Source organism: Pristis pectinata, chromosome 7 (assembly GCF_009764475.1).
Source record: "Pristis pectinata isolate sPriPec2 chromosome 7, sPriPec2.1.pri, whole genome shotgun sequence".
Classification (NCBI taxonomy): Eukaryota; Metazoa; Chordata; class Chondrichthyes; order Rhinopristiformes; family Pristidae; genus Pristis; species Pristis pectinata.
In genome coordinates this window covers 20,074,144-20,087,523 of record NC_067411.1, presented here as the reverse complement: position 1 = coordinate 20,087,523, position 13,380 = coordinate 20,074,144, and the positions used below count along the sequence as shown (strand labels likewise).

General features: G+C 40.0%; 1 protein-coding gene across 3 annotated transcripts in view; it reads right to left on the bottom strand.

Annotated features, from left to right (window-relative positions):
- Nucleotides 1-13,380, bottom strand: part of snx25 (sorting nexin 25) — a 208,500-nt gene that overhangs the window by 62,863 nt on the left and 132,257 nt on the right. For all 3 annotated transcript variants that reach the window (XM_052020395.1, XM_052020394.1, XM_052020393.1), the window contains 2 exons: nt 3,596-3,727; nt 1,373-1,648 (listed from right to left, as the gene is read on the bottom strand). In XM_052020395.1, the coding sequence (XP_051876355.1) occupies nt 1,373-1,648; nt 3,596-3,727 (408 nt within the window). The remainder of the gene's footprint in view (nt 1-1,372; nt 1,649-3,595; nt 3,728-13,380) is intronic.

Here is a 13,380-nt window from a genome sequence, read left to right as displayed (position 1 = left end):
AAGTGTTCATTAAGGATGTTATCCTCATCTACCGATTTCCCAGATCTGTTCCCTTTTTAGATGCTGATAAGCCCTGCTCTTTCCTTAGTTATCCTCTCATATTTTATGTACTTATAAAACACATTTGGATTTTCATTAATCTTACTTGCGAGTAATTTTTCACACCTGCTCTTTAATTTACTAATTTCCCTTTCAAGTTCACTGCTATACTCTTCTGGGCCTTCTGCTTTAAGCTATTGGTGCCACACACAAGCTTCCCTTTTTTGCCTTCTCTTAACCTCTGTGCCAGGTGAGTCTACATTTATCAGTCCTAATCTTTATCTTTGCAGGAACATGTTTACCGAGAACCCTTTTGAATCCACTTAATTGCTTCCCATAGCTCTGCAATTGATTTACCTTCAAGTAGCAGTTTTCACGTCACTATCACTTCTCAGTGTAGTAAAATTGGCCTTACCCAATTAGAACCTATTTTGTTTTTGTTCTTTTCCATAACTATGCCAAATCAACTGAATTATAATTATCACCACAAAAATACTCTCCTGATACACCTTCCATTAGTTTCAGTCCCAAAAATTAAATTCAGAATTGCACCCCCTTCTTGTTGGACTTAGCTACATACTGGCTGAAAGATTAAGTAAAATCAGACTATTTGCCAATTTTGTTTGCTCTGTCTTCAAAACTATCCATTTCAACTGAAGCCACTAACTAGTTATAGTCATAGAGTTGTACAGCAAAGAAACAGGCCCTTCAGCCCATCCTGTCCATGCCATCCTTTTTACCCATCTACACTAATCCCATTTGTCCACATTAGGACTATATATTTTTATGCTTTGTCTATATGCCTCCTAAATGTAGTGATTGTATCCAATTCCATCACCTCCTCTGGCAGCATGTTCCAGATATCAACCATTCTCTGTGTAAAACAACGTACCCCTCAGATCCCCCTTAAAGCTCCTTCCTCTCACCATGGGAAAAAGATTCTGACTATCTACCCTATCTCTGCCCCTCATACTCTTCTATACTTCTATCTGGTATATCTTTTATGTTATCTTGTACACCCCCTCAGCCTCCTTTGTTCCAGCGAAGACAAGCCCAGCCTATCCAATATCTTCCCATAACTGAAGTCCTCCAATCCAGGCAACATCCTGGTGAGCAGCAGTCTTTTCATATCGGACAGTCCAGAGGCAAAAAAAAATACTGCAGATTCAAAACATCTGAAATAAAAACAGGAAATATCTAATAGGTCAGGTAGATCTATGGAGAGACAAACAGTTAATGTTTCAGATCTGTGACCTATCATCAGGGTTCCTGACCAAATGAATACTTCCATCATTTTGTAGAGTCCAGAAAGTTTAATGAAAGCTGGTCTTACCACATCATCACGGTTGTCAGGGCTGGATTGTAAAGTGCTCTTTTCCTCTTCTTTTCTAACAAGTCTTTCATACAAGTCACTTACAAGGAATGATGGATAATACCGGTCTTGAAGAGTCTCATAAACATTGCTCTGAATTTTGTTGAAGACGTCAGTTCCTTTGTTGCCCACAAGGCTTTGCTGGATTTCTTTATAAAGTGCCTTCTCCACTGGAATTTCACGGCTTTCCACAAAATAATTCTGGTAGATTTCACCAACTAGTTGAGGTATTTCAGTCTGAATGAATAAAAGCAGAATAAAGCAGTTATAGATTGTTTTATATCTGTGCATTGCTCTTTATATGATGTTCTGTACCAAGGAGTGCAACTTTGGGGAAAAAAGGGTCCACTGTAATCCCAGTCTCTGACACATCATTCATGTAGCAGAATGTTTAAAGGCAGCTTCGATCCTCAGCAAACCCATAGATAAAGAGCATTGGTTAGTGATAAGAAAATACATAAAATTACATGACAGAACTCCAACGACCCAGGTTTAATCCTGACCCCGTGTGCTGTCTGCATGAAATGTTCATATTCCCCCCTTGACCACATGGGTTTCCTCCAATGTTCCAGTTTCCTCCCGCATCCCAAACATGTGCTGGTTGGTAGGTTAACTGGCCACTGTAAATCATCCCTAGTGCAGGTGGGTAGCAGGAGAATCAGTGTGGAGTCAGCGGGCACGCGAGAGAGAATAGGTTACAGGGAAATAAGTGGGGGAATAGGATAGCTCAGAGCTGGCAGAATGATCTCTACGTTCTGAGAAAATCTTGAGGAAAAAAATGCTTCCCTGGCTGGGAAACTAAATGCTCTTTGGATTGCAACAATGTTTGTAGAATGTTCCAGAGATAGTCTGCCAATTGTATACACTTTATTTGAGCTGTACATTCCACAGTGGATTTTGTAAAAAAGTTAAAGAACCATTGAGCACACGTACCTTGTGCAGAAACAACAATAGCCATTTGTGGCGCCTTCAGTGTACAAAAATATTTCAAGGGACAGTAAAATTCTGATAATCCAGCACCCTTGGGATTTTTGGCAGTGCTGGACTAGCAGATTTTCTGGATTATTGGATATTACTCCTATTAATACCTGGACACACTTCTATTTGACCCGTCTTACATGTTACACAGTGGAATAACACATTTTCCAGTAAACCCAAAGGTTAAAGGGAGCAGGAAGCATACAAGCGCTCCGTACCCTAGTTCTGGCCACAAGCCTACCCACATTACTGACCCCCCCCCCATATTCCGGACCCATCTCTGGCTTCAGCTGAACACCTGGCCCACAGTCCGGACTCCAGCCCTGGATCAGACCCCCTGGCTCCAGCTATACACCCCGCTTGCACACCAGCTCACATTTTGGACAAATGAGTGAGCCAGATGCCAGACCATAAGGATTTTCAAACAACTGGAGACTATTGGAGTTTTACTGCGCTTCACTCAGTAAAGTGAAGACCGACACTTAACCAAAGGAGGAGATATTAGTAGGAATAATCAAAATTTTGGTTAAAGAGATGGGTCTTAAAAGAGGGAGAGAAGGTTCACCGGTGTGACTGGCGAAGACTTAAAACTAATTTGGGAGATGGTAATAGAAGAGAAGAATTAGGTGCACAAATGAATGGAAACCTTAGATAGATTTATCAGAGGGGATTATTAGATGGGAGCAGAATAAGAGAGACTTCAAGCAACACAAAAATGGGTTTAGAATGTATGTATGTATATGCACAAAGCGTAGCAAATAAATTTAGTGAGCTGCAATTGCAAATATCCATGAAATTGCCATTATTGGATAAAGTACCACCTGGGAAACACGTTGTAAAACTGGATAAATACTTAATGGTGAATAATAGTACACTATTTGATTAGGGAGTAGGGTAAACTCAGAAATGGAAGTGAGGTGTTGAATTTGTAAACCCCTGGCTTACATGTCACTCAAAATTTCATGTGCAGGGTTACTATTGGTTAAGGAGGCCCCTTGATGAGCGATTGTCCATCACATCAACATCCTCCAAATACGTACAAACTGAGAACCAGCCTTGTAAGATACTGAATTTATTTGAGCTCTAGTTCACTGCTTTGTTCTGAGCTGCTCTGAGGTTCTGATGAAAGTTTCTCTCTTCACACAAGCTGCCAGACCCAATGAGTATTTCAAGCATTTTCTGTCCTTTTTAAAAAAATTATGATACCTTGTTTGCAGTTTTCAAGTATTCAACTGACTCCCAGAAGCTGATGAGAGCCCGCTTATCCATCCTTTCCATGTAGGCACGGAAATGTTCCCTGTAGGATGGGTTGGACAAGATTTCTTCAAGCTGAAGAATCTGCAATACAACACAATATGCTGTATTAACCAGAACATTATTTACTGACATTTTGTAACTTAAAAATGTTCATTTTAGAAATAGAAGGGACAGCTTATATTAATTTTACACTGACTCTGTTCACAGGCAGATTGAGCTTGCAGATAATCACTACTGTATGCTTGCACAGAAGCTACACAACGTACCACTTTTAGAATCTCAGGATGTCCCAAAGTTCTTTGCAGCCAATTAAGCATTCTGAAGCACAGTCAGCGCTGTAATGTATCGTTTTATAAAGAAGTCACAATTTTCACAAGAATTCTCTACAATGAAATCAAGCAATTGGCAGATGGGTGGCTGGCATGTAGGGTGAACAGAAATAGCACTTCAGTTATCTTCCTGAAAGCTTCACAGGATCACATATTTCCAAACTGGAAGTGAAATACAATTGTATCCCTGATTTAAAGAGACAATGTGTTAACTTTTCCCTTTACCCAGATTGTCCATTCATTTAACCCCTTCCCATTCAACCAAAAGGAGTTCATTACCTCTCACAAATCAGCTTCACCTGCTAATTCACTAAATGTCAATCAGATGGATTCAGTCTATTCAGGTGTGGTTGCAATATTGAGAAATCCAAGAACGGAAACTCCTCACCCAAACATACAAGAACATATGAAATAGAAGTAAGAGCAGATATTTGGCCTCTTGCACCTGCTCTACCATGCAGTAAAACCACTGCTAATCATTTAACTTGGAGATGCTGGAATCTGGAGCAACACACACAAAATGCTGGAGGAACTCAGCAAGTCAGGCAGCATCTATGAAGGGAAATAAACAGTCGACATTTTGGGTCGAGACCCTTCATCAGTACTTCGGGTCATGACCTGAGGTCCTGATGAGGGGTCTCGACCCAGACCTGAGGTACAGATGAAGGGTCTTGAATCAAGATGTCGACTGCTTATTTCCCTCCATAGATGCTGCCTGACCTGCTGAGTTCCTGCTGCATTTGTGTGTGTTGATCATTTACCTTATTGTCACTTTTGCACCAGCCACTTCCCTCGATTCCCTTAACATCTGAAAATCCATCGATCTGTCTCGAATGTTCTCAGTCACTAAGCTGCAACTACCCTCTTGGGTACAGAATGCTAAAGGTTCACTAGCCATTGGTAGAAGAAATTTCTTTTTTTTTATTGAGACTGTGACCCCCTGGTTCTATACACCCCATCCAAGGGAAACATCACCCCTGCATCTACCCTGTCAAGCCCTATATACATTTTGTATGTTTTAATAAGATTGCTTTTCTTTCTTCACAGTCAAGAGGGTATAGACTCAATCTGTTTAATCTATCCTTTGATAATGCCCACATATCCAGGAATCAATCTGGTGAATCCTTCTTTCACTCCCTCTAATACAAGTATATCAGTCCTTAGATAGGAAGACCAGACATACACACAATATTCCAGGTGCAGTCTCACCAGGTCCCGATAAAACTGTCTTTACTGCTATGCTGAAATCTTCTTGCAGCGAAGACAAATAATATAATTTGCTAACCTAACTGTTCACTAAACCTGCATAGTACCTTTCAGTAACATGGGTACAAGGACATCATCTATACCCTCTTGAAACAACTGTTTGCTCCTCAAACTCATATTGCCACCCAGTTTCATACAAGGACAATTTTACAAATTTTTAGCAAAATCAAAATGAGTATCAACAACAGAACTGAATATTCTATAACTCTAATTGTAAAAATAATTGATTAAAAATTCACTTTACTTATAACTGAATAAGTTATTGCAATAAATGCTTTCAAACTCCAATTTCACCTTCCTATCATCGAAATACAGATTGCTATTAACACTCTCCACTTTAATCAGGCCACTGCTCTGAAATGTTAATACTTTGATCTTGAGGTTGAGAAGAAAGAACCCTCTGAAATAATTTGACTCAGTTTATGTTTTCCACTGAGAGGTGCTAATACGCCTCATCTCCATCTAATTCTAAATTTTGCGATAGTCCGCTTTACACTTTAAGTCAATGATCTCCATCTGAAAGGTTACTGACCTGAAATAATGAGCTGGATCATGTTCAGCTGCGAGATCCCACAGCTGCACTAATCTTTTGCAATGCTGCAGATCCAATTGAGCTGTGGGCCTCGATGTCACAGCCACTCCATAAGCAGCAACTTGGCCTCAAGTGGTGTAACCCAAGGTCTCAGGCCTCAGACCACCCTAATAGACAATGCTGCTAAAGGCTTTTACAACAGTTTATAAACGTCTCTGATAATCACAGACATTTAACATCATTTGAAATGGATTTTAATAAAAACATTAAAAAACAATTTAAATTAACTAACAACATTAATTAAAACAAACTATTTTTAGTGGCATGCTGTCATGACAACAACCTTTCCCTCAGTGTCAACAAAACAAAAGAGCTGGTCATTGACTTCAGGAAAGGGGGCGGTGTACATGCACCTGTCTACATCAACGGTGCTGAGGTCGAGAGGGTTGAGAGCTTCAAGTTCCTGGGAGTGAACATCACCAATAGCCTGTCCTGGTCAAATCACGTCGATGCCATGGCCAAGAAAGCTCACCAGAGCCTCTACTTCCTCAGGAGGCTAAAGAAATTCGGTAAGTCCCCTTTGACATTCACCAACTTTTATCGATGCACCACAGAAAGCATCCTATCTGGATGCATCACAGGTTGCTACGGCAACTGCTCTGCCCAGGACTGCAAGAAACTGCAGAGTTGTGGACACAGCCCAGCGCATCACAGAAACCAGCCTCCCCTCCTTGGACTCTGTCTTTACCTCTCGCTGCCTTGGTGAAGCAGCCAGCATAATCAAAAACCCCACCTGGGTCATTCTCTCTTCTCTCCTCTTCTATCAGGTAGAAGATAAAGGAGCCTGAGGGCATGTACCACCAGGTTTAAGGACAGCTTCTACCCCACTGTGATAAGGCTATTGAACAGTTCCCTTATACGTTGAGATGGACTCTACCTTGTTGTGATCTTGCACCCTATTGCACTGCACTTTCTTTGTAGCTGTGACACTTTACTCTGTACTGTTATTGTTTTTAACTGTACTACCTCAATGCACTCTGCACCAACTCAAATGTAACTGCATTGTATATTGATCTGTACGATCAGTATGCAAGACAAAGTTTTTCACTGTACCTCAGTACAAGTGACAATAATAAACCAATACCAATCCTATTCAATTGAATGGGCCTGTGCTATATACGTCAGCTGAGGGGCTGAATTAACATTTATTACGAGGAAGAAAGCCACTTGCTCACTGGATCCCATCATTGCAACCGCATCAGTCCCCTTCTTTTCCTGTGGTTTGCTCAACATCTGTGTTTAGCCTGCAAGGGCAACCCTGAGCTTCTCATTGCCTGCCACTTTAAATCTCTATCCCTGTGCCCTTGAACTCTCAAACTTCAAGTAACTTGCTTTCTCTACCTGTATCAGAACCATCCATTTCTGTTGCAAATCTTTCATCTGTGATATTGGCTCAGTTTTTCCTCTCCCCATGAACACATCCTGACCTGCAGGGCACATCACACAGCCCAGCTATCTGCAAAACATGACCTTCTTTGTCAGAATTATAACTCTGACCCTCTGATTAACCTATTTAACCAGAGGATCTGTGCAACTTATCCCTGTGGCAACCCTAGCCTCAGCTTATCACAAATATTCTCTGTCCTATCCATCACTTCCCCACCTTCTCTGCAACATAATACTAACTAGTTTCCTCTTTTTTCTGGTTCTGACGAGGGGGCTTTGACCAGTTTCTCTTTCCACAGATGTTGCATGACCTGCTGACTGTTCCCAGCATTTTCTGTTTTATTTCAACCTATCAGCACGTCTTCGGGATGTGGGAGGAAACCAGAGCACCCAGAGGAAACCCACACAGAAGAATGTACAAACTCTATACAGGCAATACCAGGGGTCAGGATCACTGGATGCTGGAACTGTGAAGCAGCAGCATGAACTACTGTGCCACAGTGCTGCAGCTGGAGTCAGGGCTGAGTTTAGCAGCATAGCAGCCAGCTGTTCCTGACCTGAAGAGAGGACATCACCAATGGTCTCTTCCAAAGCATCAGCAAATGGCCAATACACTTCAGCTTGTCAGTCTGCTTTGTTAATACAATATTTTTAGTTTTAAATTCTGATTCCAGCATCATTAATATTTAGGTTTTACTCTACTTTAAATCAGGAATCCTGAAGCAGGGAATCAAGCAATCCTCCTAAACACACAATACCATTTTGGTAGCTTTGTTTTCACTGAAATCAGAAAACCAGAATTAGCATAGATCCATAATGGAAAACATGAAGTTTTAAGAGCTAAAATTGAAAATCATGTGTTTATATTTCTCTTTTAAATCACATCTGATTTGACGACCTTTGATTTGGTGACTAAAATACAGACATTGACTGACATTGTTACGGTTCAAGGGTTTTTCCTTGGTTTTTTTTTTAAATCAAACAGCTTCGGTTTTTGGTAGTGGGAGTAGATTTTTTTTTATAATCAAATATTCCAATTTTTCCTTTATTAACTAACTATTACATGCGATTATTAATTTAGAGTATTGTGATCCTAAGTATGATTTAACACAACGTATTCAGTAGTATTTTTACTCTCTTTTTTGATGCATGTACTCTTTTTTTTCATGGATTTAATAAAAATTTTGTAAAGAAATCACATCTGCTTTAGGCTTAAACCCCCTGTAGAACTCCATTATGTCTTAGAGAGTCAGTTATTACCAAACGCAATACCCTAAACACAGCACAATAATGACTTAAGCATTTTCTAATTGTGCACACAACTTGAATCTGTTATGAGTAATTTTCTAAAGCTTGCTGCCACTGTGCATATTTTTATGTGCAGAAAGGGACTTACAAATCTTGTGATTTAAGCTCTGAACTAAGAAAAGGCATGAACAAAAAGAACAGAAATATGATTGTTTTCTTCATGAAAAACACAGTGATGCTGGAGGAACTCAGCAGACCAGGCAGCATCCGTGGAGAAAAGCAGGTGGTCAACATTTCGGGTCAGGACCCTTCTTCAGGACTGGCCTGAGTTCCTCCAGCATCATAGTGTTTGTCATCTAGATTCCAGCATCTGCAATCCTTTATTTCTCTCATTTTCTTCATGCAAGGTTCCCAAGGGAAAATAAAGTGAGAGATATGAAAAACATTAATGAGCCCAGGCACAGCAAGAAACAAATTACATTGACACTAATTCCCATTTCTGAATACAATAATCCATCCTTAATATAACAATAAAAATATACTGTGGATGCTGAGTATCTGGAAAAATAAACAAGGATCTGCTGGAAACACTCAGGAGGTCAAGCAGCAACTGTGGAGTGGGAAATAGTGATAACAATTTAGGTTGAGGACCATTTACTAAATCACATCAATGGTCATAAACCAGAAAAGGTGATTGTTTCTCACACTACAGATGTTAAGTTATCAAATCTATTGTGAATGCAGTTAACTATTGATTTCATTCGGAGACACGTATCTGCTAAGTATGGTATAAAGCTGGCAAAACCAAGTTGCACAGTCAGCACCATGAAATTCTTCAGACATAAAAACCTAGGAACAGGAAAAACTCAACTCACTTGTTTGTAGTGACGCTTAAATTCTCATGTTAAATCACTTTCTTGACAATAACAAGACCTCTGGGCTGTATACATCACATTCAGATTAACATTTGCAGATCACTAGATCACTGAAAGTGATTCAGTCCACACACTGTGAGGCTGCTGAGCCTCCAAGTTTATTCAGGATTTTAAGGTTAATCTTCTGGACAGTGCAGTAAGCAAACAGAAGGAACAAGAAATCATAGAACACTAAATGAAAAGTAATTTATTTTTTTTATTTTCATGAACACTTCTGCTTTATTATAAAAATATCAGAGGTGGGGGAAGAGGGAAAGAGGTGTCAAGGGTTGTCCAATCAGCTAAGAAAATGTGCCCTTATTATAGCTGGTGTTAGGTAGCAGAGATCACGTAACGACACCTCCAGGAGTTTGTGCAACCACAGCTGACAAATCCAATGATCTATACTATTGGCAAACTAATGCAAGCAGCACAGAAGGAGATCTTTTTGCCCTTTCTGCTAGTGCTAGCTCTGTGAAATAGGGCTGCTTAACAACCGGCTCTATTCCTGTAGCCCAGTACATTTCCGCTCCTCCATTAGTTTACTCCTTTCTAAAGCTATAAATGAATCTTCTTTCACCAGCACATTTCTATCATAGTAACTCACTAAGTAAAAAAGGCTGTCCAAGGTCATTGCCAGTTCTTTTGCCTTCCATCTTAAAGTTGTCCCCTCAGGTTACCAAAGCAGGTTTTTGTTAAATAAATGCCCTGGATCTGTGATCATTTTCCTCCAACAACTATGAATGAGTACACGAATGGGAGAGGCATGGAGCAGGTAGTCTGGGTGCAGGTAGATGGGACTAGGCAGAAAACCATGCCGGCATGGACTAGATGGGCTGAAGGGCCTGTTTCTGTGCTGTAGTGCTCTATGACTCTATAACTACAATTATTTTCCTGTCTTCTCGATGTTTCACTGAAAAATAACAGGTCATTCTGCCCTTCAAGTCTGCTCAGCCATTCAATCCAATCATGGTCATTCCGCTACATCATGACCATATTCCTGCCATCCCCTCATACTGCTTGATGCCTTTGTTTCTAGAAATTGATCTGTCTCCTTCTTGAATACATTCAGCCTTCTGTGATAGAGAATTCCACAAGTTCACCAGTTGTCTAGAGTTAAGAAATTTCTCTTCATTTCAGTCCTAAATGCCTTACCCTGCAATCTGACATTGTGACCCCAGGTACAGACAAGTGAAACGTCCTCCATATATCCCCACATCCAGCCTGTCTAGATCTATAAAAAATATACTTTCAATGATATCTCCTTTCATTCTTCTGAAATCTAGGGAATACAAGCCTAGCCAACCCAATATTTCCTCATACGACAATTCCAACATCCAAGGAATCAATGTGGTGAAGCTTTGCTGCACTCTCTCTCTGGCAAATATATTCTTTCTTAGGTAAGGAGGCATGGAGCAGGACTTTCTCCTTTTGTAATAAAGGCCAAGATATAATTTGCCTTCTTAAATGTTTGTTGCGCCTGTATATTTGCTTTCACCCATTAATAAATCAGAATACCCAGATCCCTTCTATTATCAACACTTCCCCTGCCTTCCTGTTATTTCTACCACAGTGGATCACTTGACGCTTACCTATGTCATCTGCCATGTATTTGTCCTCTGAGACAATTTGTATAAGGTAGAGCTTCTCTGCATCCTCCACACAACTCACAATCCTACTCAGTTCCATGGCAAGCTTAGAAATATTACATTCAGTTGCCTCATACAAATCAATGATCTATACTGCAAATAGTTGGGGCCCGAGCACTGATCCCTGTACTGCCCCACTAGTCACTGTCTGCCACTCTGAAAAGACACATTTATTCCTAATGTTTCCTGTCTGACAACCAATTTTTAGTCTATGCAGTGAACTTTGACTTCAATTTCACTGGAACTTCTCAGTGACATGCTTGATTAACTGCTGCCTTGAAGTCAAAGCCATTTACTTTCACCTGTTTTGTCCACATTTGGACTAAATAATCTCTTGAGCCACAGAGTCCTAGTGGAATTCAAACTAAGTACTGGTGTGTAGATTATTGAATAAATGTCACTTGCAGCAGTGTCATTGACGCATTTCATTATTTGACTGATGATTGAAAGTAAGCTAGAGGGGTGAGAAAAAGACCAGAATGGATTTATCCTGCTTACTGCAGACAGAACACACATGGTCAATTTTCTGCTTTATCAGCAGAGATGGATCATATTCCCCTTGATGAAATTGTGACCCTAGTTGAAATCCTTAGCCTTCCTATGTAAATGGCACAATGACTGTAGCACTTGGAGGATGGGGTGTTTCTCCCAATAGTTTTTTTTTAATATAGTTGTCTACTATTATTTACACCTAGATTCAGAGCCTTGATTTGATCAATTAGTAGCAAGATCTCATAGCTGTGTCTATGGTTTACTGCTTATCCTGTTCAGAAGGCATTCACTCTTCGTGCTGCTTCTTGTGACAGATATGCCAGGTGATCTATTCTAATATTGCTGGAAGCCTATGGTCCCTTGTACCTGATGGATTTGATCTAAATCTACACCATCTGTCAAGGTGGTAATGCTGCACAACACAGTAGCGCACGTGAAATGCAGAATACTGCAGATGTTGTTAATCTGAAATAAGAACAGAAAATGCTAGAACTACTCAGAGGGTTGGGCAACGTCTGTGCAGGGAGAAAAAGAGTTATGTTTCAGGTCAATGAAGGTCCTGATGAAGGGTCATCAATTTACACTGTTTCTTTGTCCTCAGATGTTACGATGGAATGCATCCTCAATGTGAAGGCAGAACTTCCCTTTTAGAAGGAACATGCAGTGGTCGTTCCACCAAAATGGTCACTGCCCAAATCACCTTACACGGGTAGCTATACTAAGATTCCTTGTACTATACAATAACTTTGTTCTAATATCCTCTCTTAAGTCAGTGATATCCTTGCTGAATTAGATTTTTATGTACGATATTTGTCCTAAATTTAAATTTTAGCATTTGATTATGTAATGCCTTGTCTTACTTTAAATTACATCCCAGAAGTTGTATTCCAGATTATTTTCCTCCTTTCGTTATCCGTCTTGTATATCTCTGTGAGATCATTTCTGAGGTACCACCTTTTCAGCTGAGGTACCATCTTTTGATGTTCAGCAAAATATAGAGCTTGCTGCACCGACTCCAGTCAACGAATGTGTCATATTGGCAAATGGTTTATTATTGTCACTTATACCGAGGTACAGTGAAAAACTTTGTTTTGCATGCCATCCATACAGATCATTTCGTAACATCAGTGCATCAAGTTAGTACAAGGAAAAAGCAACAACAGAATGCAGAATATAGTGTTACGGTTACAGAGAAGGTGCAGTGCAGGTAGTCACTAAGGTGCAAGGCCCCGACAAGGTAGGTTGAGGTCAAGAGTCAATCTTGACATCTTTGACGAATGTCCATGGTTTCACTTGGAAATATTGCGAAACTTAAGACTTGCAAACAAGTGGCCTCAAATGCACAAGCCATAAACTTCCTGAGAAATGCTCACTAATAATTTTCCAACTTTGCCCCAACATTGAATTCCTCGTGGGATTCAGTGGCGAAGGACCAAGATCCTACAATTCCTTGGGGAATTTGCTCTCTGACCCTGTTTGATTAATACTCAGCAATTCCATTATCTTAATAAAGGTAATTCTAGGACAGATAGCCAAGTTTTAGGGAATTTACATTTTGTTTGGTATTATTTGAGTTTACTTACATTTTTCTGTATTAAGTACTTAGAAGTGTTTTCATTTTTTAAAATTTCATATTGAGATCAATTTTTAAAGTTTTTTTTGATGCTGAGTGCTTCTGAATGCCAGAGACAGTTCAGCTTTGACGTCTAGTTAAGCCTGGGGACATGGGTTAGTCAAAGTTCCTTTAGCCCCATAATGTGATGCTATTTATGTACAGAAGATACTGCGCAAGACGTCACTGACCAAGTTGAAGCTACTTCAATAAAGAAACTGCTGCTTGAAGATTTGCTTAAGATAA